The sequence below is a fragment of the Pelodiscus sinensis genome, chromosome 1, assembly GCF_049634645.1.
Source record: "Pelodiscus sinensis isolate JC-2024 chromosome 1, ASM4963464v1, whole genome shotgun sequence".
Taxonomy (NCBI): domain Eukaryota; kingdom Metazoa; phylum Chordata; order Testudines; family Trionychidae; genus Pelodiscus; species Pelodiscus sinensis.
This window is the reverse complement of record NC_134711.1, coordinates 97,650,713-97,674,100: the sequence shown is the minus strand read 5'-3', so window position 1 is coordinate 97,674,100 and position 23,388 is coordinate 97,650,713. Positions and strand designations below refer to the sequence as shown.

Below are 23,388 nucleotides of genomic sequence, written 5' to 3'. Positions count from 1 at the left end.
GCAGCAGGGGTCACCCCCTCACACTCATCAGGGGTGGGTGAAAGTAAAGCGACCTGGCCCCCAGCCAGCTCTGCTTCCCACCACCAGTGAGTGCGGCCTGTGTGCCCAGGGCTGTGTGCTGATGGCCCCACAGCGATTTCTCAAAGTGGCTCCTGAGACACTTGGCTCCATTTTTCCGTGCCACGCCTGGCTGCTGCAGCGGCTGAGCCTACGGGCGGGCAATGAAACCCTTAGCTGGCAGCAGCAAATCTGCGGCTTCGATGCTGAAGCCGAGGCTCTGGCCCTTTTCTCGTGACCGCAATTTTAAAGCCCGGCTCCCCTTGCGCCGCAGACAACGCCGAGCCCGGCGGGGCCCCGCCCCGAGCAGCGCTGGCTCCTCCGGGCCCCGGGCGGCGCTGTAGCCAGCCGGAGGCAGCGCTGTGGCTAGAGCGGAGCCCCGTTGGCATCCGGCTCCTCGTCTCCCCCTCCCCGCCGCACATGGAAGCGAGCGGCGCACGTGGGGCGGGGGTCCCGATGGCGCGGAAGGAAGATGCCGCCGCCTCCAGGGAGCTGCTGTCCGTGGGGAGCGGAGGAGGTAGCTGGGCACTGGCAGGCGGGGAGAAGCTTTGGTCGCGCGCGTTATCCCTGCTGCAGGCCGCCGCACGCGCTCCCTGTGTGGCGGGCGTTGCGGGCGGGCGGGCGGGGGGCAGCGTGTAGCGCCGGGCGCGGCAGGTGTTGCGCAAGTTGCGGATAGCTCCCGTGTGCGGGGGGGGTTGAGGGCCCCGCTTGCTTGACACCGGCAGGGCCTGGTCGCCCCCGCCAAGAAGCGCCGGGCTGGCTGCGAGGTGAAGGCCGCGAAGCCGCCGGGCCCAGAGCTGACTGGAAGCGCGGGAGGCGTTTTGGCGAACAGTACATTTCCTGTCGCACGCGCCGGAGCGAATGCGCCGAATCGTTTCGGCCGGTGGGGAAAACCCACAAACCGACCCGGGGAAAAAACCGTTGGGCCGTGTGAAAACGGTTCGGAGTCCATATGTGAAGTCCATAAGAACGGCCGTACTGGGTCAGACCAAAGGTCCAGCTAGCCCAGCAGCCTGTCTGCCCACAGTGGCCAGTGCCAGGTGCCCCGGAGGGGTTGGACCAAAGACATTGATCAAGTGATTTGTCTCCTCCCACCCCTCTCCAGCCTCTGACAAACAGAGGCCAAGGACACCATTTTATCCCCTGGCTAATAGCCTTTTATGGACCTAACCTCCATGAAATTATCTAGCTTCTCTTTAAACTCTGTGATAGTCCTAGCCTTCACAGCCTCCTCTGGCAAGGAGTTCCACAGGTTGACTATGGTTCTGGTTTTCGCCTTAGAAAGAAGCTTTTTTTGGGGGGGGGCAGAATTTTGGTTTGACACTTTAAGTATTCAGAATGATGATTTTTTGTTATGCAAAGTTGGTGACTCTCGCAGATCTAATCCTGATCCTCTGTAGCTAATGAAAACTCAGCCCATGGCACTGCGTATAGTGCTTATATATTATTTTCATGAAAAGGCTTTTTTCTACAGATGTTCAGGAGAACAAGTTAACAATTCTTAGTACTGGTGACATAATGCTAAGTAAATAATAAGCAAAAACACTAAGTACAGGCAGTCCCCGGGTTACGTACAAGATAGGGACTATAGGTTTGTTCTTAAGTTGAATCTGTATGTAAGTCGGAACTGGCGTCCAGATTCAGCCGCTGCTCAAACTGACCGCCAGTTCTGACTTACATACAGAATCAACTTAAGAACCCCAAGCGTTCCCCAAGTCAGCTGCTGCTGAAACTGATCAGCAGCTGATTCCAGGAAGCCCGGGGCAGAGCAACTCTGCCTCGGGCTTCCTGTAGTCAGTGCTGGTCAGTTTCAGCAGTGGCTAAATCAGGACGCCTGGGGCAGAGCAGCTGGGGTGCTGCTGGGTTGCTCCAGTAGCGCCGCTCCTCGGCACTACTGGACCAACCTAGCAGCACCCCATCTGCTCTGCCCCAGGAGTCCTGATTCAGCCGCTGCTGAAACTGACCAGCAGTGGCTGAATCAGGACCAGAGCAGCTGGGGTGCTGCTGGGTTGGACCAGTAGCGCGCAGAGCGGCGCTGCGGGACCAACCGGCAGCACCCCAGCTGCTCTGCCACAGGCGTCCGGAGAAAAGCCTAGTCTGCTGGGGGAGGGGGGGGCGTACTAGCTGCGCTCCCCCCACCCCAGCAGACCAGGAAGACACGGGCGGCGGACCGAGACGCACCGCGGTCCCGCCGCCTGGGTCCTCCGTGGCTTTGCTTCCAGTCTCCCTGGTCTGCTGGAGACCGAGCCCCCCCGTGGCTTTGCAAAGCTTTGGGGAAGCCGGCAGCCGGGCAGTCCAGGCGTGCCTGGGGTGCCCTGCTGCCCGAGCTCCTCCCCCCCGGCTTTGCAAAGCCGCGGGGAAGCCGGCAGCGGGGCAGTCCAGGGGCGCCTGGGCTGCCTCTGCCCGAGCCCCCCCGCGGCTTTGCAAAGCCGGCAGCGGGGCAGTCCAGGGGCGCCTGGGCCCCCTCCCCTGCCCCCCGCGGCTTTGCAAAGCCGCGGGGGGGCTCGGGCAGAGGCAGCCCAGGCGCCCCTGGACTGCCCCGCTGCCGGCTTCCCCGCGGCTTTGCAAAGCCACAGGGGGCGGGGGAGGGGGCTCGGGCAGCGGGCCAGCCTGCTGCCTGAGCCCCTCCGGGGCTTTGCTCTGCGTCTTCCTGGTCTACAGACCAGGGAGACGCAGAGAAAGCCCCAGAGTACACGGGCGGCAGGACCGCGAGGTCCCGCAGTCCGTGTACCCTGGGGCAGCCCCGTTCGTAACTGCGGATCCGACGTAAGTCAGATCCGCGTAAGTCGGGGACTGCCTGTATGTACTATTATGTCAGACCTTTAAAGAACAATACTAGAAAGGAAATGAAAGTTTTCAAACTTCTGATAGGATAAAAAATAATCCTAAAACACACTTCATAAAATCACATTTCAATTAATGTTAGGGATGTGAGTTTAGGCGGGTGTTGCTAACTGGTTAACTGTCAGCTTGGCGGAGCTGGAGTAGTCCTTTCCCCTGATTTAAGTAGAGGGCTGTTCCAGCCGGCTGGGTCCCCTATGCACAGTGGTACTCCAATTCAGCCAGAGCATCTCCCTGCCTGCAGCACCATGGACCCAGCCAGAGCAGTATTGTAGTGGGAGTGGGAAGGCCTGCTCTATCTGGCCGGGCCGTGGCATGGTGGGCCTGACACGGCCCCCATCTGCAGCGCAGTGAGCCTGACCGGACAAAAGTGGCCCTTAACCCATGTGGGGGGCTGCTCCAGTCTGGCCAGACCGCCAGTTAACCTTTACCAGTAAGCCCTGTAAGGCCACTCTAGCCCTGGTTATGTGGTTAACCGGTTAACTGTGATTTTACATCCTTAATTAGTGATATTATTTCCTTGTAATTGATCATCACATTTGCTGTATTAAGAGTTGACTTGTTAAACTGTCAAATCTTAAGAAATGAGAAACTAATGAAAACTTTCTTTACATTGTGTCTTCTGGTGCAAATTTTGGGTGCTCATCGTATATAGTAAAATATTGGTAAATAGTGAAATAAGTGATGTAATGTCTCTTTGTAGGTATTCATGACACACTGTTGATTCATTCAAAACTTGCCAGCAAAAAGGTCACAAGTTTAGAGACAGTTAGGATACCAAGGAGTAACAGTAAGTGCATCTTTTTCATTAACATTTGGTGTTTTAGGGCCTAATAGTACCGTGATTTAGAACTCTGACTGGTATACAGACATTAGCTCTCTGATGAGGGCTTGCAAGAGATTGAACCTTTGGTATCACATTTCAAAGTAGTGTAGAATAGACTTGTAATATTGAAACTACTTTTTCTAATGTCATTTTTAAAGAATACTGTCAAAATCATTAAACCATTTATCTATTCTGTGAGCTCACTGAATAGCTTCCGAGAATGTATTTTTCCACAGATGATCCATGTGCTTTGTCTCCTAATCCAGGGGTGGGGAAACTTTTTTTTGGATTGTGGGCCACTGACCCACAGAAAAATCAGTGGAGGGCCGCACACACAAAACCCTCACTGATGTGGCACCTGACTGAGGAGAAAGACACTCCCTCAATTCCACTTGCACACCAGAGCCTGGTGGGACCCAGCCTACTAGATTTTGTATGCTCTGGCACAGTGGTGGAGTAGCGGGGGGCTGTGAGCCTCAGGAGCTGAAATCAGGCAAGCTGGGGACTGCATCCAGCCCCCGGGCCTGAGGTTCCCCACCGCTGCCCTATCAAAAACACAGACTTAACTGGCATTGTTGTCTGACTGTGGTATAAACTGACATCTTTTCACAGAAGACACATTTTTAGAGATCTGCCTTGGATTGCATTTCCTTAGTGTGCAAAAGTCTTTTATTTCTCTCATAATAATTCTAATTGTGATATTTAAAACGAATTTGCTAGAGTAAACTATTGGATACTAGTATATCTTTACAAATAATTCCTTTTTAATCTTCTGAATTATTTTAGACTTGTAATTAAGGTGCTAAAGGGAGTAATAAAGAGTTCATTCTTTGACAGAACTCTTTTGGGGAGAGTTGGTATAGCATAAAGTTGTTTGTAAGGAACTTCACAGGAGTTAAATCCAAATAATGCAGCCTTACTACACAGAGAAATGTAGTTTCAGTGAAAAATGAAAGCTAGAAGCTAGATCATCTCTTCTAATGCAAAGAAGGGTGAAAACTATTTGAAGAAAATGTGGAAATATAATAAATTAATCTGTGAGTGAAAGGGTTGCCTCATCCCCCATGGAGGGGACAAGGCCATGAAATAGCAAAGGTGTCCTAATATTAGTGGGATATCCCATGGAGCTTGGAGACATCCCTGCAAAAGGAAAGCTCCTCTATGCTGTAACCTACACAGCATATCCAACTAGGCTGCCATCTTCTCGGCAGCATAACACACTTGGTAGAAAGCTGCTTCTGAGGTTGCTTTCTTATATCAGCAGCACAGCTTTCTTGGCAATTGTGCTATCACTGACCCTCCCATCTTCTCTTGGACCTCCCCCCTTCTGCTCCAAGAGGGGAACTAATATTAACCTGGAACAGTCCTGAGTTTTTCATTGTTGGTGTCCGTTTAAAACAATGTAACGGACGTGTCTGTTTTGTACTTGCCGTATTTTAGTTATTTCAAAAAGATCAAATAAAAGCCATGCCATGACTCCTTAGTGAACCATATGGACTGATGCACCAGATCCATGATGAAAGTTGAGCAGTCTGATCAGTAAAATGCAACTTTTTCCCCCAAATGAACAGTTTAAATATTGTAGACAACTTGACCATTCAGAATAGTTACATTCTGTGTTAATGAGATATTCATGCCTTTGTACTGCAAAATCTAAATATGCATATATTTGATAATCTCACTATTTCTACCTTAGTTTTGGACAGAGTTCAGAGTTTTTTACCACAGATGGCCCTTGCAAACAGTGAGCTAAGAAGAGAAATGGCAACAGCACCTGCTCATCAATTTGATATTGAAAATCTAGACAACTGCCTTGAAAATATTATAGAGATGGTAAATGTATTTCTAGTATTCCTTTTGTACATTTATTGCTCTGGTATAAAATTCTTGACTCCAGTCTTTGAATGGATTTATTTGAAAAGTAAAGCTCTTAATTTCTTTTACATTCCTTTATAATTTTGATCTGAAACGATCCGTAAATTTAAAGCCAAGTATTCTACTTGCTTGTCCTGACATAGTAATTTTGTCCACCACTGAAACTTGAAGGTAAATTGCAGAAGGTAAAGTAGTTTAAGCCCAGAATATGAGCTGCCTCAAGTTCTAATTCTGGTAATGAGTGTAACTTTTGTGATGGCAAATAGTAATTTAAATTAATTTAAAGCAAAAATATTTTAATAAATAATTGATTGTACAGTAAAAATAATCTGTGTTCAAGGGCCACTTTAAAGTATATTAAGGCCAAAAATCTAGATATTAGGTATGCTAAGTAAAACAAAACTTTGTATTTATTTAAAAATTCCACTCCAGTATTTTAAAAGAAATACTCCAGCAGTATGCTTAAGTCTGAGAACCCCAAAGAAAAACTGATTATATGCAAAAAAACCCACAAAAATAGCTTAGTAAAATTGCACTTAGTAAAATGTCTTCCTATTTCTATTACTGTAATCTTCAGTTATCTGTATCTTTCTGTATAATGTTTTAATATCAACAAATAGAAAATCCAAGTCAGCGCTTCTTGCAAGTAATTCAATAAATTAACAATTAAGTGTTTTTATGACTGATCTCACTATGCTGGTTGTATATTTTTGTTTTTTTCTTGGCATGGGCTGGGGACTGGATCTCAGACAACACTTTTGGTCAGGTGCAAATGTTTTGTACTTGTCATTGTATACAGCTTCACGTCTTGAAATAACAGGTTATTTTCTTTAGAAAATATTTTGATTGTCTTAAACACTTATTTACAGTAACAGTTGTACCACTGACATTAAACTATTATGTTACCTGAATTACATTAACAATATATACGAGACAACTCCCTGCAAATTGTATTTTCAGATTTGAATTCTTGTCTGAAAACTCAGAAGCCCTAATTTTAGACAAAGTAAATTTATCAATGTACTGTTGTGGTGTTTTGCTTTCCCATTAATTATTTAAAAAGAACTATTACTGTTATTGGGTACTACTGGTACTTGGAATGTATAAACTAATTTTTAATATTTAAACTTTCATGTTGGTTATAGAGAGTCCTTAACTCAGATATTTTCAGTCTACCAAAGTACTCATTTTTGTGCATAGCACATAATTGCTGACTTTATGGAAAGAATGTTTGTGGGTATTAAAGTCGTGTGTGTAGTGTTTTGTATTTTCTAGAAAAATCATAAAAACAACATATATATATATATATATATATATATATATACAGCTTTATTTTTAAAGAACTCTTGTTTCTTGCAGAATGTGGCTTTGGTTGAGTTAAGTGGCTCTGACACAGAGGATGAAGAAGAAATAATTTCAGAAGACAGCTCAGAATCTGAAGAGGACAACTGTGCAATTGATGAAGTTACCATAGACACCATCAAGTTTCCTAAACAAAAAGGAGAAAAGGGCAAAATAGAAATTTTGGACAATAAAGTACCTGAGTAGATAGAACTATTTTCAGATTTCAGTTTTTAAATGTATTGTGCATTTTGATTACTTTGAAGGTTTGACCTTTAGAAAACCAGCTAATTTACAAGTATGTGTCACCAGGAAACTGGCTAACTCCTACTGACTTATGTCACTGGGAGTACTGTGTTTTGGAGGATAGAGAGTTTCTTACGGCTGGAAGGAAAGCTCGAGCACTTAGAAATAAGTCCTGATCTATCCCCCAGGCTGTATAGAAATGAGTTACATTAGGTAGTCAGAATGGGGAAGAAACAACAATTTGAGAGGCTACACTGTAAAGCTAAGCAAGAATGTGAAGTTCTTGGCCTGTTGTAAAGTAAAGGCTTACTAGGGTGTGGAGTATGTACTTCTGGAGAGGGAAATAAGTAGACAGGAGGAAGACAAAGCTTGTTTTTTGAGATACTGTACTATTTATATACTTATCTTCACTAGTAAATACTACAGATGAGCAGACTTAGTGCTTCAAGAGTTAAATCTAAGGAAATATGCCTAATTATGCCTTGATAATTTGATAGGTTGCAATTTAGACTATTACTGTATTTAGTCATGTTTTGCTTTTCAGATGTATCTGAATGGCTTTGTATACTATAACTTGTTTCTCAAAGAAACAGTATTTTGTATAATTTAAGGTTATATTACTGTATTTACTCAGCTAGTGACGATTAAGTATTAAATTGCCAGAGCTTGCCAAACCGCGGAGAGCCCCGCTCGCCAGCCGCGCTGTCCGGCGATCTGCGCATGCGCAGATCACCCGAACCTGGCTCTTCCAGGTTGCAATCTACTCGCCATGGGCGAGTAGATTGAAATTTGCAGGGCTCGACAAATAATGCGATCGGTCACAGGATTTAAAACATTTTATTCTGCGTTAACTTGGAACATAACTGTTTGGAACATTTGATCAAGGTAATAGTAACATTTTCCATCTTTGTTGAAGATAATTATCCTTTCTCTTTATTAAAAGGAAAAATAAATTGTACTGGTTTCAGTTGCTATTGTGATTCAATTTATGGGTTATTTTAAGTAAATTATTAATCCAAAACAGGTTATTTGACTCATGTTGCTAGTAATCTTTCTGAAAAGCATCACCACTTGATGTAGGCTGTACAAAGACACAGTACAGAGGTAATTAGTTTCTACTTACCAGTCCTGGTGCATTAGAATTAAACAGTTCAGTCAGTTTTAAATCTGCTGGGAAACTGGCCTTTACTGGCCATACATCACTTTAACATTGCTTCCTACTAGAAGGAAATATAGATACGTCAGTTTTACTCATCCTAACTATTTAATGACCCATTTCTATATAAATTATTCCTCCTGTCTATTGTATGAAAGTATTTCTTAAATATCTGTCAGTTGACAAAATCCAAAGTAGTTGGAGAACTGTTATGGTAGTCTGTTGAAGGTGTAATAATTCTATAGTAAATTAAACACTTGAAAGTACCTTTATTTGGATAGACTGGATACTGTTCTTATGCTAAAGTGTGCAGTGGCATCTTGAGAAGACTAACTTAACTCAGTTGAACTTGAAATATACTTGTGTCCATGTGTAAAGTGAAGGAGTTATGCAGGGATTTAATGGTACATTGCACAATGTGGATATCTTGTTTATGTCACACTTCATAAACATTGCTTAATGTGTGCAAACTGTGTCCATAACTAAATATTTAACTTTATTAACCATGTAGGTAAATTGATGATAAAAACTGCTTTGTGGCTAGATGAATTTTAGTAGAAAAACATTCCATATGAACAGGTCTCACAATAGGATAGTAAAGTAGAAAAACAATTACACAGAACAAAGACGGCGAGGAGTCCTGTGGCACCTTATAGACTAACACTATAAGGTGCCACAGGACTCCTCACCGCTCTTGCAGATTCAGACTAACACAGCTACCCCTCTGATGTAGAACAAAGAGAATTTTGCTTTTTTGGTACCAGCAAAAGATATAGGGGAGGGAAAACGTTAAACTGAAAAAAAATTGTTCATTTTCAACAATTTGGCTTTTTTCTTGCCCAAATAAGTTTTTCAATCAGTTCTAATTGACACTTTGAAATAGTTTTAGACTTTAAATATTATCCTTTAAAGAAGTCAGTGGTAAGCATAATTCCTGGTAAAGTGCATGGCTGCTCACAAAAAAAATCTTCCCCCTCCCAGCTTCTCTGGCAGGTGAGGCTGGCTGAGATGGTGTGGTAAGGGAATCTCTGGGGGAGGGGAAGGAGGAGGGGAGGCCATGTGGCAGGGAGCTGGGATCTGCTGTGGTGGGAGGCCAGGGCCTGTTCTGAGGGCAGGAAAGGGAGGTGTGGTGAGGGGGCAGGACTTGTTCTGGGGGGCGGAACAGGACTTGCTGCATGGCGGGCAAGGGTGGGGTCTGCTCCTGTGGCCAGGAACGGGACATACCGCATGGGACTGGTGTCTGCTCCAGCAACTGGGAACGTGTGTGTTAATCAATGGTGCCACAGTGGTACCCATCTGAACAAGAGCACATGACCTCAATATTGGTACACAAGACAAAACCCACTCCACTCATGGTTGGAAAATCTTAGTGGGAAAAATGGCAGTAACTATTTGCTAAATTCACATACAGCTTTGATATGAATACTAGTTTTTGGGAAATTACTGTTCATTGGAAAAAACAAACTTCATCAGGCTATAGTATCTTTTTTCAAAAGGTGCACACATTTGGCACACGGTTCTGCTGGTTTCACTGATTTAAAAATTCAGTGTAAGATTCTGCAGCTTTGTGGTACAGTAGCATCTCAATGTTTCTCAGTACAGAATGTGAAAAGTTACGTTAATTATCTTGAAAAGACAGTCACCATTATGTAGGATCTCTTATATTTAGAACTTGACAATTAAATAGTTAATATCTGAATTTATAGCACAGTAAATGCCTAATGCCATAACCTTACCTGACATTCTCCCTGTGGTAAAGTGCATGTAATGTGAAGTAATCATGCAACATACAATAGTGATAGCAGGACATACACAGCCACAGCTGGTTTCATCTTTTAATATAACTATCATTCACAATCCCATAGAGATTGCACATTCCATATTCACAAAAAGAGAAAATATTTTCAGTAACTTCAGCTTCATATGCATAGTTTGACAAATGTTGAGCTTTGTATAGACTACAAAGATCATATTAAGTGCACTTTCTTGAATTTTATTTACAATGTTTTATGGCACTAAGGTCTCCTATACTGCTGAAAAGTCATCAGCTGTATACATCCATTGAAAAACTTGAACTGTTTTATAACAAAACTATGCCCACTTGAAAGTACAGTTTTAAGAGAAGCTTAATGACTAAAAGGTTTAAAATGATCATGTAAAATACATCTCATTAATACAAAATGTAGGCACATCATGGGGGCCCATTCCTTCAGTCTTATGTAAGCAAACTCCCATTGCATGAAGATTTAGGTATATGGGTGTTTCGATAAGACCAAATCCTAGTTCCACTAAAGTAAGTAGCCAAACTCCTTGAGACAATGGGGCTAGAATTTGGTCCTTACAATTTTCCATGGGTAAATACTATTTGCTTTTTGTTAGTGGTACTACTTCAGACAGTATATCCTGGGTATTAAGTGCTTAACAGAGTACTTAAAATTGAGGCTGTCAGTATGAGGTTTGCTTTGATAGGCTGAGCTGTTTCCTTAATACTCCACAGTTACAGCTTTAGTTCTGAGGTATTCATGAAGAGCTTCTTCACCTATGGAAGATCAAAATGTGAAGCAGTTATATCACCAGTTTAAAGAAATAAGAGCTTATGAATTTTGTATTTGTATATTCCAACAGCTTGTGGGCAAGGAATTAATGGAGTATATTTTAAATTCCCAGCTTTTATCCCATTCACTCTATTGAAGTAAATTAAACTTTTTTGAAGTTAAAAAAATCACTTTAGCAATAATACAATATATCATAAGCTGACTGCTGTCCATTATAGCACCAAAATACTATCTTATCCATTTCAGAAGTTTCCCTGGAGAGCTTTTCCTTTTACATATTCCTCCCCAAGACATTTTGGAGCTGCACTTTCCTAAGGTGCATTAAAATGGGATGACTTCCTGTGAATGTTCAGTATGTCAGAAGCAACCCTTCTTAACCACTTTGCAACTTAGTTTCCCAGAAGATAAGTCAAGACTCTTGTGTGCTTACCTCTGACTGAAATCTCACATTCTTGAGTTTTACCCAAAGGTGAATGTTTCTGGTAGGGATGTAAAATCCTGTTTAATTGGCCAACCAGTTAAACTGGTTCCTGCCCCACTAGTGCTTCTTACCGTAAAACCTCATCCCTAGTTTCTGGAAAGTTTGACCAAAATTGAACTAGCTAGCTTTAATGGAGAAATAATTGCTTTACAGAATGACATGAAAGAGTTCTAAGAAAACAACCTCTGTAATACAATTGTAAGGACGGATTATAGATATGTAACTTATCTGCAGGAGAGGGTCATTTCTTTTTTGCTCTGTAAGTACTTTCTATGAAAAACTTCATGGTGTATTCAATATAAACTTGACCTGCTATATTAATATCAACATCTTACTTAAACATAGCCATTAAATACTAAGTGAGATACTAAATAAACCAAAGTTGGACTTATAAATCTGTATGTAGTTAGGCATGTGTTTTTTGAATTGTTGAGCACTTAACCACTCCCAGTGAAGTATTTTTGAAAAGCTTCTATCTCCTTTAAAAGTCTAAAACGAGTCCTCCCAACATTGAGGAGCCTGTGCTGGTGCTCCTAGTGCTCCAAAATATTCTAGTCTGAGCCCCCTTAGGCTCTGATGTGCTAAAGGAATGTGGTGAGTGTCTTTCTGCTTCTTATGGGCCATGTCAATGAGGAGTGGCCCCAACCCAAAAAAGGTTCCCCTCTCCTGGTCTAAAAGCTCAAGAAGTTGAGACTAATTAGGTCTAGAAAGCAGAAAGCTACATGTTGTGTATGGAATAGTTTGGGAGAAATAGCCCCATAGTATGTTGCCAAAAGTCAGTCTCAAAACAGTGAAAATGTCAGTGAGAGGGTTATGTCAAAAAGTGTCATATGTGGGTTAGGAGTATGAATTAAAACAAGTAAATGGAAACTGATACTGATTCAAAGGAGACTAGTGTGTAAACATATAGCTTTATTACCTATAAGCAGAGAGTAGGGATGTTAAATTGTGAATAATTGACTAATTGAATAGTCGATGCATTTTGCACTGACTATTCACTTAGTTGATAGGATGCCTCCACCTTTGAAGGTATGGCAACAGCCCCTAGGGCTATTGCTTCACTTCAAAGGCAAAAGCACTGCATGGAGCCCATGCAGCGCTGCTGCTTTGAAACATCACAGGGAACCCAGCATCAAGCTCATTGCAACATTTCAAAGCGGCAGCGCCCTGTGGAGCCCAGGATCAGCTGGGGACTCCCCTGCTGGCCCCAGGCTCCGTGTGGTGCTGCCACGTTGAAATGCCAATGTCAGTGTCAGTCTCCATGTGGCTTTTCAAAGCAGCAGCACCACACAGCCCGAGATCAGCAGGGGAGTCCCCAGCTGATTCCGGGCTCCATATGGTGCTGCCACTTTGAAATGCGGCATGCAGCCTGGGGACACCCCAGCTGGTCCTGGGATGCACATGGTGTTTCAAAGTGACAGCGCCACATGGAGCCCGGGGTCTGGACCCAGGCTTCCCGTGGCAGTGCTGCTTTGACGTATCCCCTCCTCTTTCCCCCCCACTTTGCTTCCTTTTACTGATAGAGGCTGCAGGGGGAAGTGACTAGTCAACGAGCCTGTCGATGATCCAATAAGCTTCACATCCCTAGTAGAGAGGGATTTTTACTGAAAGCTATGCAAGCAGATGAATGGTCCTGAAGGTTAATGGAATCCAAAAGTAAGCTTCAGCACGGGCTCGTCTACATTGGCCCCTTTTCCGGAAGGGGCATGTTAATTTCACAAGTCGTAATAGGGAAATCCGCGGGGGATTTAAATATCCCCCGCGGCATTTAAATAAAAATGTCCGCCACTTTTTTCCGGCTTTTAGAAAAGCCGGAAAAGAGCGTCTACACTGGCCCCGATCCTCCGGAAAAAGCGCCCTTTTCCGGAGGATCTTATTCCTACTTCAAAGTAGGAAAAAAGCGGCGGACATTTTTATTTAAATGCCGCGGGGGATATTTAAATCCCCCGCGGATTTCCCTATTACGACTTGTGAAATTAACATGCCCCTTCCGGAAAAGGGGCCAATGTAGACGTAGCCCACTAGTATGGGTCAGGTACAGAAAATTTAAGATCCTTGGATAACCGATTCTTAAGTCTTATTTCCTATCTAGTGATTTTTTTTAGTAATATTAATCCCAATATTTAGCTACCTTCTTAATCTTGTTATTGTGTGTCTAAGTTGCCAAATAAAATCTAGTTTGAAAATGTTAGGGCAGTTTCTAGCAGAGGACTGGAGGGAGACAGGATCCTGAGTGTATGTTCAGGTCTCAGAGACGACAGTCATCTTCCTTTAGTCACATCAAACAAGGACAAGTGAGAACCAAAAAACACTGACCAAAGAGAATTCCCTTGAAAGCTGTGATGCATTTGGAGTTGCCCAGTGATTACTCATTGCAGGAGGAATAACAGTAGTTTGAATTAAGAGTGTTAATTTGAACTATCTAGCCCGTGCCGCGTGTAGCCGCGGGCAGGTAGTTCGAGCTACCGGGCATTTAAAAATGGCAGCGCCCAAGAACATGCAAATGAATCCCGGGCTTCATTTGCAAGTTCGAATGACTACATTAGCCACCCTAGTTCAAACTAGGGTGGCTAGTGTAGCCATACCCTTAGTTCTTCTACTAACATAAACAATACTTTGGTTAAAGAAGGTTTTCTGATTACTTACTGTATGTCACCCATCACAGACTCCCAAAAGGAAGAATAGGTGTCCAAATTCAACTGAACTTGCTGGGTGAGCACAGTTTAAACAAAGGGAATACTGTTAGCCAGGGTTCAGTTGAAGAACAGGAGTACTGCATAACTCCACCCTGAGATAGGTAAAGGCATGAGGCCTGACACCTGAGAAGGTACAGTCAAACTAGTAAGGGAGCACAGATGCCATTAACCCTTTATCTGACAACAGTTGTTATGTCTTAATTTTTTCCTTGCTAATTTTTAAGAGTAAAACTTGATCAGGACTTTTATGGGCTTTTTTTTCCTCCTCTGATACAAACTGGACAAGGCTATTTAAAAAAAATGGTTTGAACCATCCATTTCATGTGGGGGGAAACACAAATTACTTACCTAAATCTTTTCCAAAGCCAGATTGTTTGAATCCACCAAATGGTGCTGCCACATCCGTTTTGTTATATGTGTTAATGAAAACTGTTCCTGCTTCTAGCTTTTCACTAACGTACAAAGCTTTGCTTAGGTCTTTTGTGAAAACTCCTGAAGCTAAGCCATATTCTGTGTTGTTTGCACGTTTTAACACTCCATCGACATCCCTATAATGATAATAATAATACAAAAAATATTTGGCTTCATTGCCAGTAAGTGAAACATATCAAAAGACCCTGAAGTAACAAACCACCTCCCTCTTGATATAGTGCAACAGCTTCTTCCCAAACCTTATTTCTTTCTAATCTTCTCTAGTTAGGTTTTTGAAAACATGACTACTAAGTATCAGTCTACTGTTGATCAGTCAGATATATGGACATTCACATTCTCATCTCTAATTTGTACAGTTTGTAAACTAAATTTCCGAATGCTTAAGGTTTATTACCAATACATTTCAAGCAAAATATTGTATTATACATATCATCTTTGTGCAGCTCCAGTGGAATTCAGGGAATGAAGAAATGCAAAAATGCGTGCAAAGCAGAGCTCTGCAGCATACCATAATTTTGGCCAAAATTAGCTCTAACTCCATTTTGTTGGGAAATACATTGTTAAAAACTCAAAGCCTTCCATGTAACAAATAAAGCTTCTCATGCCATTTTCACTGTGCTAGTTTCTATTTGCCCCTTATCCCCAAACAGCTTTAAATACCCTTAGTTGTTTACAAAAATTGAGTAAGTTTGATGATAGGTGCTGACTTTTATTTTTCTCTGGAGTGTGCCACCCTCATTATTTCCCAAAGCACTACCCCCACTCCACCACTTCCCCTAAGGCCTTGCCTTTGCTCCACCTCTTCCCATTCCTGCTCCTCCTCAAAAGCCCTGCCCCCAAAGGCACTCTGCCCCATACCCATCACTAGTCTTCACCCTTCCCCAAACCCTCCCTCAGCTGTCCAACAACTGTGGCTGGTGGATACTGAGCACCCAATATTTTTTTTCCCTGAGTGCTCCAACCTTAGAGCACCCACAGTGTTGGCGCTTAATGAGTTTCATTAAACAACTTTTTAACATGGCAGTTCATAGACGGAATTCTAGATCTCTATGGCAGCAGCACAGTGTATATGCAGCAATGTGGTCTATGTCTGCACTGTGGTAGAAGGGAGTCTTGGTCTTTGCTACAGGAGCCTTTCATTGTAGTTAGGAAAGGTTCTGATGGGTTGGGACAAGGACAAAGCCCCCGTTAGAGCTTTTTTTCTGTTGCTGGAGTCTTTTTCTGTGACAGGGAAATGCTCCAGCAGTGGGGAAACAGTGGGACAGTACACTGCTAAAAACAGCAGTGCAGACAAGGAGACACAGCATGGGATGAGCAGAAAGCGATGTAGCGTGTGTAGTTGATTATATGCCCATGCTCTTTAAGATGTGGCTTTGCTTGCCTAACTATACCTCATAGCTTATGCTGCTATTTATATCAGTGCTAACTGGCTAAAATGTATGTATTCTACATGCCACTACATGTGATGGAGACATACTCTAGTAAACTGGTCCACAAATAAAAAACAGGCATTGCCTCACCCCTTACTGGAATGTACCCTCTTCTGGAAAAAAAAATACAGATGTAGTGAAATAGTACACCCCAATGTTACACCACGAATGGTTTATAACAAAGAAGGGTAACTGAGGCATCAGAATCTGCAAAACTGAGATACTGTAGGAAGAATGTAAGCTTTGTAATTTTGTTAGGACACTGTAGTTAACCATCTTTACTTTGCAAACAATGCCATTGGCTATTTAATCTAATGTAGAAAGATGGCATATCCAGCAATGTAGTTTCCCTTAAGACCCTGCTGTAGCTTTGGTTCTGTGGCAACTCAAAAGAGTAGTCTGTACTAGGGCTGTCAAGCAATTAAAAATTAATTATGATTAATTGCGTGATTAAAAATTAATTGTGATTAATCGTGCTGTAAAACAATATTAGAATACTATTTATTTAAATATTTTTGGATTTTTTTACATTTTCTAATATATTGATTTCGATTACAACACAGAATACAAAGTGTATAGTGCTCACTTTATTTTTTTATTACAAAACATTTTCACTAAAAAAAGCTTCAGTTCACCTCACTGAAGTATTGTAGTGCAAATTCTATCGTGAAAGCTGAACTTAAATTCTTCTATATAATCAATATATTTGTGTCCTATTAAAAAAAAGTCCTTTTTTAGCTTAGCCCCAGTTACAAGCGGCACAGGGCTGGAAGGGGGTAGACTCTGTTGTGGGCAGTGCAGAGTTTGGGGAGGCTCAGCCCCCAACTGCAGGTGGCATGGGGCTCAGGGGAGGCCCCACAATGGGCACAGCAGAGTTCGGGAGGAGGGACTCAGCTCCAGAATCAGATGTGGGGGAAGGTCAGTCCTAGCCCCAGAAGGCAGAGAGGGTGGCTTGGGTGAGCCCTGTCGGAGAGGGAGGGATGGCTTGGGCAAGCCCCCACTCCAGGCTGTGTTATTTTAAAAAATATGGTCACCTGGGAGTAGGGTTGCCAGGTGTCCGGTATTCACCCGGACAGTCTGGTATTTTCGCCTCCTGTCTGGTAAAAAAATACCAGACACCTAAGATGTCCGGTATTTTCTGATTCTTTTCCCCCAGGCAGGAGGCGAAAATACCAGGCACCTGGCAACCCTACAAACACTCAGAGCCCGGCCTCCACCACCACCACCCCCGATCCTCCCAGCCCCCAAAGCCCATGCTTACCTGGTTCCACAAAGCTACTGTCACAAAATGGCTGCCAGCAAAAAGACCAAGGGGAAGCAATGACTCTCCTGGGTCTTAGTGCTCAATGCTCCCCGGTTCCTATCCCTGCACTCACTCTTAAAGGGGACATGCTGTTTTAATGCTGTTTTATTTTTTATTTATTTGTTTTTTGCATAATAAGTCTTGAAGTGCTTTTTTTTTCTTCTTTTGTTCAACAACTTTGGTCCCCCCCCCCCTTTTTTTTTCTTCAACAGAATTTTTTCCTGGTGTTTTTTTTGTGTGTGTGTGTGTGTGTGAGGGGGCCGGGTGTTCAGTATATTTATTTCAATCATCTGGCAACCTTACCTGGGGAGAGGGAGAGGGGGACGGGTATCAGGGTCTTTGCTTCTTGTTTATTTCTCTGTTGGAATTGGGAGCTTGAGGGTTTTTTCCCCCCTTTCTCGCTGCTTCTTTTTTCCATGTGCCCTCTAGTGGCGGTTTGCCTTTCTGCGTCTTACCAGAGACAGATCAGCTAATGCTGGTTTGCTGCCCTCTGCGATTAACAATTTTTTAACGTTAATCGCAGCCGTTAACGTCTACTATTTATCAGCCCTAGTCTGTACTAAATGCTTTCTTCAGCACTTAGGTGTCCCTTAGAGGATTTATATCCGCAGTATGACTCAGCATGACCTAATGAGATTTGGCAGGATCACAGTACCAGGTACTATGGTTGCATTGCTTTACTTCAGTAGCAAAACTGATAAAGAAAATGCTATTATTTAAATTAGTTAGAACAGAACATACCCATTCTTAAACTTTGAAATTACCATAATAGGACCAAAGGATTCTTCCTGGGCAAGGTACATATGGTCTTCAACGTCTGTAAATACAGTGGGTTCCATGAAGAAACCTAAACAGAGGACACAGATAGAGCATCATTTGCAAGTAAAGTACCATTTAGTTTGTATTCTCACCTTCTCTACCTACATAGTAACACATTGTCTCTGTTTTCTTACTCAGCCTTAAGTGTTGTATAAGCCTAAGCAGCAGATGTAAATATCCACTCTAAAATTTCTTTAGCGACAGAAAACTCTGGTATTACAGAAACCTGGTGGGATGGGACGCATGATTGGAATGTTGATATGGAAGGGTACGGCTTGCTCAGGAAGGACAGACAGGGAAAAAAGGGAGGAGGGGTTGCCTTGTATATTAAAAATGTACACACTTGGACTGAAGTGGAGATGAATGTAGGAGATAGCTGTGTAGAGAGTCTCTGGGTTAAGCTAAAAGGGGTAAAAAACGAGGGTGATATCATGCTAGGAGTCTACTACAGGCCACCTAGCCAGGTGGAAGAGGTGGATGAGGCCTTTTTTAAACAATTAACAAAACTATCCAAAGCCCAAGATTTGGTGGTGATGGGGGACTTCAACTATCCAGACATATGTTGGGAAACTAACACAGCGGGGCACAGGCTATCCAATAAGTTTCTGGACTGCACTGGAGACAACTTTCTGTTTCAGAAGGTTGAAAAAGCTACTAGAGGAGAAGCTGTTCTGGATTTGGTTTTAACAAATAGGGAGGAACTAGTTGAGAACTTGAAAGTGGAAGACAGTATAGGGGACAGTGATCATGAAATAATAGAGTTCATGATCTTAAGGAAAGGTAGAAGGGAGACCAGCACAATTGAGGTAATGGATTTCAGGAAGGCAGATTTTGATAAGCTCAGAGAACTTGTAGGTAAGGTCCCATGGGAAGCAAGACTGAAGGGAAAAACAACTGAGGAGAGTTGGAAGTATTTCAAAGGGACGTTGTTAAGGGCCCAAAAGCAAACAATTCCGCTGTGTAGGAAAGATAGAAAATATGGCAAAAGACCAGCTTGGCTTAACAAGGAGATCTTGCATCATCTCAAAATAAAAAAGGAGTCATATAAAAAATGGAAACTAGGACAACTAACAAAGGATGAATATAGGCAAGCAACACGGGAATGCAGGGGCAAGATTAGAAAGGCAAAGGCACAAAATGAGATCAAACTAGCTACAGGCATAAAGGGAAACAAGAAGACCTTTTATAAATACATTAAAAGCAAGAGGAAGACCAAGGACACGGTAGGCCCACTGCTTAGTGAGGAGGGAGAAGCAGTAACAGGAAACTTGGAAATGGCAGAGATGCTCAATGACTTCTTTGTTTCGGTCTTCACCGAGAAGTCTGGAGGTGTGCCTAACGTAGTGAATACAAGCAGAGAGAGGGTAAGTTTAGAAGATAGGATACACAAAGAACAAGTTAAAAATCACTTAGGAAAGTTAGATGTCAGCAAGTCACCAGGTCCTGATGAAATGCATCCCAGGATACTCAAGGAGCTGATAGAGGAGGTATCTGAGCCTTTAGCTATGATTTTTGAAAAATCATGGCAGACAGGGGAGATTCCAGAAGACTGGAAAAGGGCAAATATTGTGCCCATCTATAAAAAGGGGAATAAGAACAACCCAGGAAACTACAGACCGGTCAGTTTAACGTCTGTCCCAGGGAAGATAATGGAGCAGGTAATCAAGGAAATCATAGGCAAACACTTGGAAGGTAATAAAGTGATAGGGAATAGCCAGCATGGGTTTGTGAAGAACAAGTCATGCCAAACTAATCTGATAGCTTTCTTTGATAGGATAACGAGCCTTGTGGATAAGGGAGAAGCGGTGGATGTCATATACCTAGACTTTAGTAAGGCATTTGATACGGTCTCGCACGATATTCTTATTGATAAACTAGGCAAATATAACTTAGATAGGGCCACGATAAGGTGGGTGCATAATTGGCTGGATAACCGTAGTCAGAGAGTGGTTGTTAACGGTTCTAAATCTTGCTGGAAAGGGATAACAAGTGGAGTTCCGCAAGGGTCTGTTTTGGGACCCGTACTGTTCAATATCTTCATCAATGATGTAGAAATTGGGATAGAGAGTACGCTTATTAAGTTTGCAGATGATACCAAACTGGGTGGGGTTGCAACTTCTTTGGAGGATAGAGACATAATTCAAAATGACCTTAGCAAGTTAGAGAAATGGTCAGAGCTAAACAGGATGAGGTTTAATAAAGAGAAATGCAAAGTGCTCCACTTAGGAAGGAACAATCAGTTCCATACATACAAGATGGGAAGCGACTGTCTAGGAAGGAGCATGGCGGAAAGGGATCTAGGGGTCATAGTGGACCACAAGTTGAATATGAGTCAACAGTGTGACGCTGTTGCAAATAAAGCAAATATGATTCTAGGTTGTATCAACAGGTGTGTTGTAAGCAAAACTCGTGAAGTCATTCTGCCGCTCTACTCTGCACTAGTTAGGCCTCAGCTGGAGTACCGTGTCCAGTTCTGGGCGCCACATTTCAAGAAAGATGTGGAGAAATTGGAAAGGGTACAGAGAAGAGCGACAAGAATGATTAAAGGTTTAGAGAACATGACCTATGAAGCCAGGCTTCATGAACTGGGCTTGTTTAGTTTGGAAAAAAGAAGATTAAGGGGGGACATGATAGCGGTTTTCAAATATCTAAAAGGGTGTCACAAGGAGGAAGGAGAAAATTTGTTCCTCTTGGTTACGGAGGACAGGACAAGCAGTAATGGGCTTAAAGTGCAGCAGGGGAGGTTTAGATTGGACATTAGGAAAAAGTTCCTAACTGTCAGGGTGGTCAAATATTGGAATAAATTGCCAAGGGAGGTGGTGGAATCTCCCTCTCTGGAGATATTTAAGAACAGGTTAGATAGACATCTGTCAGGGATGGTGTAGACGGAGCTTGGTCCTGCATTGAGGGCGGGGGGCTGGACTCGATGACCTCTCGAAGTCCCTTCCAGTCCTATTATTCTATGATTCTATGAAAACCCAATATGTACAGACACATTCATGCCAGCAGTTCTTTCCTAAAGATATAGGCCAGGTGTACAGAAGAAAAGCTTTGTTGGTACAGCTATATCACCAAACCCTCCTAATCAAGACATAATTTATTCCGGCAAAGAAGTGCTTTTGCTGGAATAAGTTATATGAATCCCCTAAGGAAATAAGTTATACTAGCAAAAGCAATTTTAATTTGGCACAACTGTGTCCACATTAAGGCTTTTGCCAGTATAAAACTATTGCCAAAAATCACCAAAAAATTCCATCCCTCACTGATGTTACTAATATTAGCAAAAGTTACTAGTGTAGCTCTGACCTAAGCCTCAATTTAGTTTCTGGAGTATCAGTTGCACCACTTCTATTAATGCTGTATGGGAGCTATGCCATGAGAGCTGTATGTATCAAGTGAAGACTATTCCTGAGTCTCTCTATATGAAAGATATATTGTGCAACAGGCTGAGTTTCTCCTTACATGTAAATATCTTAAGAATTCTTCAGTATGAGCCATCTCTTTCTTCCATGTCTTTATGCCAAGTGATTTTCTCCAGGACAATGACACCCTACTTTATTTAGGTATACTTCATAGAGTCCTGTATATTGGTGGCAGCAGGAAAGATACCATGTAGCTGTCCTTCAGCTCATTTTGTATTGTATTTCCATGAATTTGTTCCTCTTTGTGCTATACAACAGAGGGAACCATGTAGGCTTTTATTTAAAAATGTAAAAATTCAAAACACTTCCAGGTAGTATTTTACCTGGTCTACATACTTGTCTTCCTCCATACACTAATGTTGCTCCTTCTTTTACTCCAATTTCACAATATTCCAGCAGCTTTTCCAGATGAGCCTTGTGATTCTGTGGACCATGATCTGTGGCTCTGTCGAGTGGGTCACCAATTTTCATCTTTTTTATTTCTTCTACCTACAGGTTACCCAATTAAAATGAAAAGTTACATTGTATCACACACTGGCTAATCTTTTTGAATTAAATAGTGAAAATGCTTACTTCAGTATTAAGATGCCCATGTTTAAGACCCCTTGAAGGGACCCAATTTTCAGGAGGAGTACTTAGCACTTTGACAAGCAGGCTATTTTATGGTATTTCAAGTTGAGTATGAATAATCAATCACTAGTCATTTTTTAAAATCTTGACCATTATTTTTAGTTATTCATTTTTAAGTTTCTTTTGCTACTGTGGCCAGCATTTAAAATGTCATTGTTTACTCAACTTCACATAGCATATTAAACAAGATACTGAAGTTATTCTCTTTCTACATAGTAAATAATAGAGTTCTCACACAGCACTGTTGAAATTTTAATGGCAAAAATTAGATATTTTTGCCTGATTCCCGCTATACTTCCAATGTTACCATATTTTTGCCAAATTCACAGTGGTTTTAAGTCTCATGAATACAAATTTGGCAATTTCTGGTTAAGCAAATGTACAGATATAGTTGCTAGGATAACGTCTCTTTATAAGTGTGTCACTTCTCACTGCATTTCTAGGCTAAGTGTCTCCTATTAGCACACCCTTTTTATTCTTTCATGATAGGAATGATTTCCCAACATCAGCAGCAATTGAAAGTTTAAATAACTTGCATAAAAATGTGTGAGTATAAAATGACTCGATCTTCATTTTACATTATTACTGCAAAATTTATTTTGAACACGAGCCCTTTAAATATCTTACCACTCTCCCAACAAATTCATCATGAATTGATTCTTCCACAAACAGTCTGCCAGCTGCAATACAGTTTTCTCCCTTGTTGAAGTATACTGCTCCCATCCCCTGTGTCAGAAGAAAACACTATTGATACTTGTCTTTATTTCCAACGTACGTACGTACGTGAGTGCGTGCGTGCGTATCGTATATATAGTAGCCCAGTGTCTGTGAGTCTGTAACGCTGAAATGCTGGCTGTTCCCTCTGGGGGACACTGTTGCCTGAAATGCTGGCTGTTCCTTCTGGGTGGCTCATGCTGCATGGGGAGTGCGGCGGCCCAGCTGAGCGTTGCAGAAGTCAGCCAAGTGTCACGGCAGGAGAAGACGACGGGAGGGGTGGTGACGTACATGGCCAGGGTGCAGGACCTGGCTGTGTACGTCACCATCCCGCCCCCCTCCGCCTCCCACCATGGCGTTCGGCTGACTTCTGCGCCACTCAGCCGGACCGCCACAGAGGAACCCAAATGGACGCTTGTTCCCCTGCAGAGGCCCAGCTGAGCGGTGCAGAAGTCAGCCGAGCACCACGGTGGGAGGGAAAGGGGGGCGGAGTGGTGACCATTTGGGCTCCGCGGTACCCCAAGTGAGAGGCAGAAGGGGGAGGAGAAGAGAAAGAGAGAGACA

General features: G+C 42.8%; 2 protein-coding genes across 3 annotated transcripts in view; one reads left to right on the top strand and one right to left on the bottom strand.

The window, feature by feature from the left end:
- Nucleotides 1-336: 336 nt before the first annotated feature.
- Nucleotides 337-8,153, top strand: NOPCHAP1 (NOP protein chaperone 1). The gene is made up of 4 exons (XM_075938706.1): nt 337-574; nt 3,602-3,688; nt 5,421-5,557; nt 6,959-8,153. The coding sequence occupies exons 1-4, from the start codon at nt 478-480 to the stop codon at nt 7,145-7,147; spliced, it is 510 nt and encodes a 169-aa protein (XP_075794821.1). The 5' UTR covers nt 337-477; the 3' UTR covers nt 7,148-8,153.
- A 1,988-nt stretch (nt 8,154-10,141) lies between these two features.
- The window catches only part of ALDH1L2 (aldehyde dehydrogenase 1 family member L2), a 69,792-nt gene continuing 56,545 nt past the window's right edge, over nt 10,142-23,388 (bottom strand). The window contains exons 19-23 of one of the 2 annotated variants that reach the window (XM_075938571.1): nt 22,738-22,836; nt 21,804-21,969; nt 17,981-18,086; nt 14,423-14,622; nt 10,142-10,881 (exon numbers count right to left, since the gene is read on the bottom strand). In XM_075938571.1, coding sequence (XP_075794686.1) covers nt 10,826-10,881; nt 14,423-14,622; nt 17,981-18,086; nt 21,804-21,969; nt 22,738-22,836 — 627 coding nt within the window. In that variant the 3' untranslated portion in view covers nt 10,142-10,825. The remainder of the gene's footprint in view (nt 10,882-14,422; nt 14,623-17,980; nt 18,087-21,803; nt 21,970-22,737; nt 22,837-23,388) is intronic. The other variant, XM_075938579.1, reaches the window with a different exon arrangement.

Excerpts from the sequence above, each read along its gene's own strand:
- NOPCHAP1 (XM_075938706.1), top strand. The coding sequence starts at position 478 with ATGGAAGCGAGCGGCGCACGTGGGGCGGGGGTCCCGATGGCGCGGAAG. Across the intron at positions 575-3,601 it reads GTCCGTGGGGAGCGGAGGAG|GTATTCATGACACACTGTTG; the intron begins GTAGCTGGGCAC and ends GTCTCTTTGTAG. Across the intron at positions 3,689-5,420 it reads TAGGATACCAAGGAGTAACA|TTTTGGACAGAGTTCAGAGT; the intron begins GTAAGTGCATCT and ends TTTCTACCTTAG.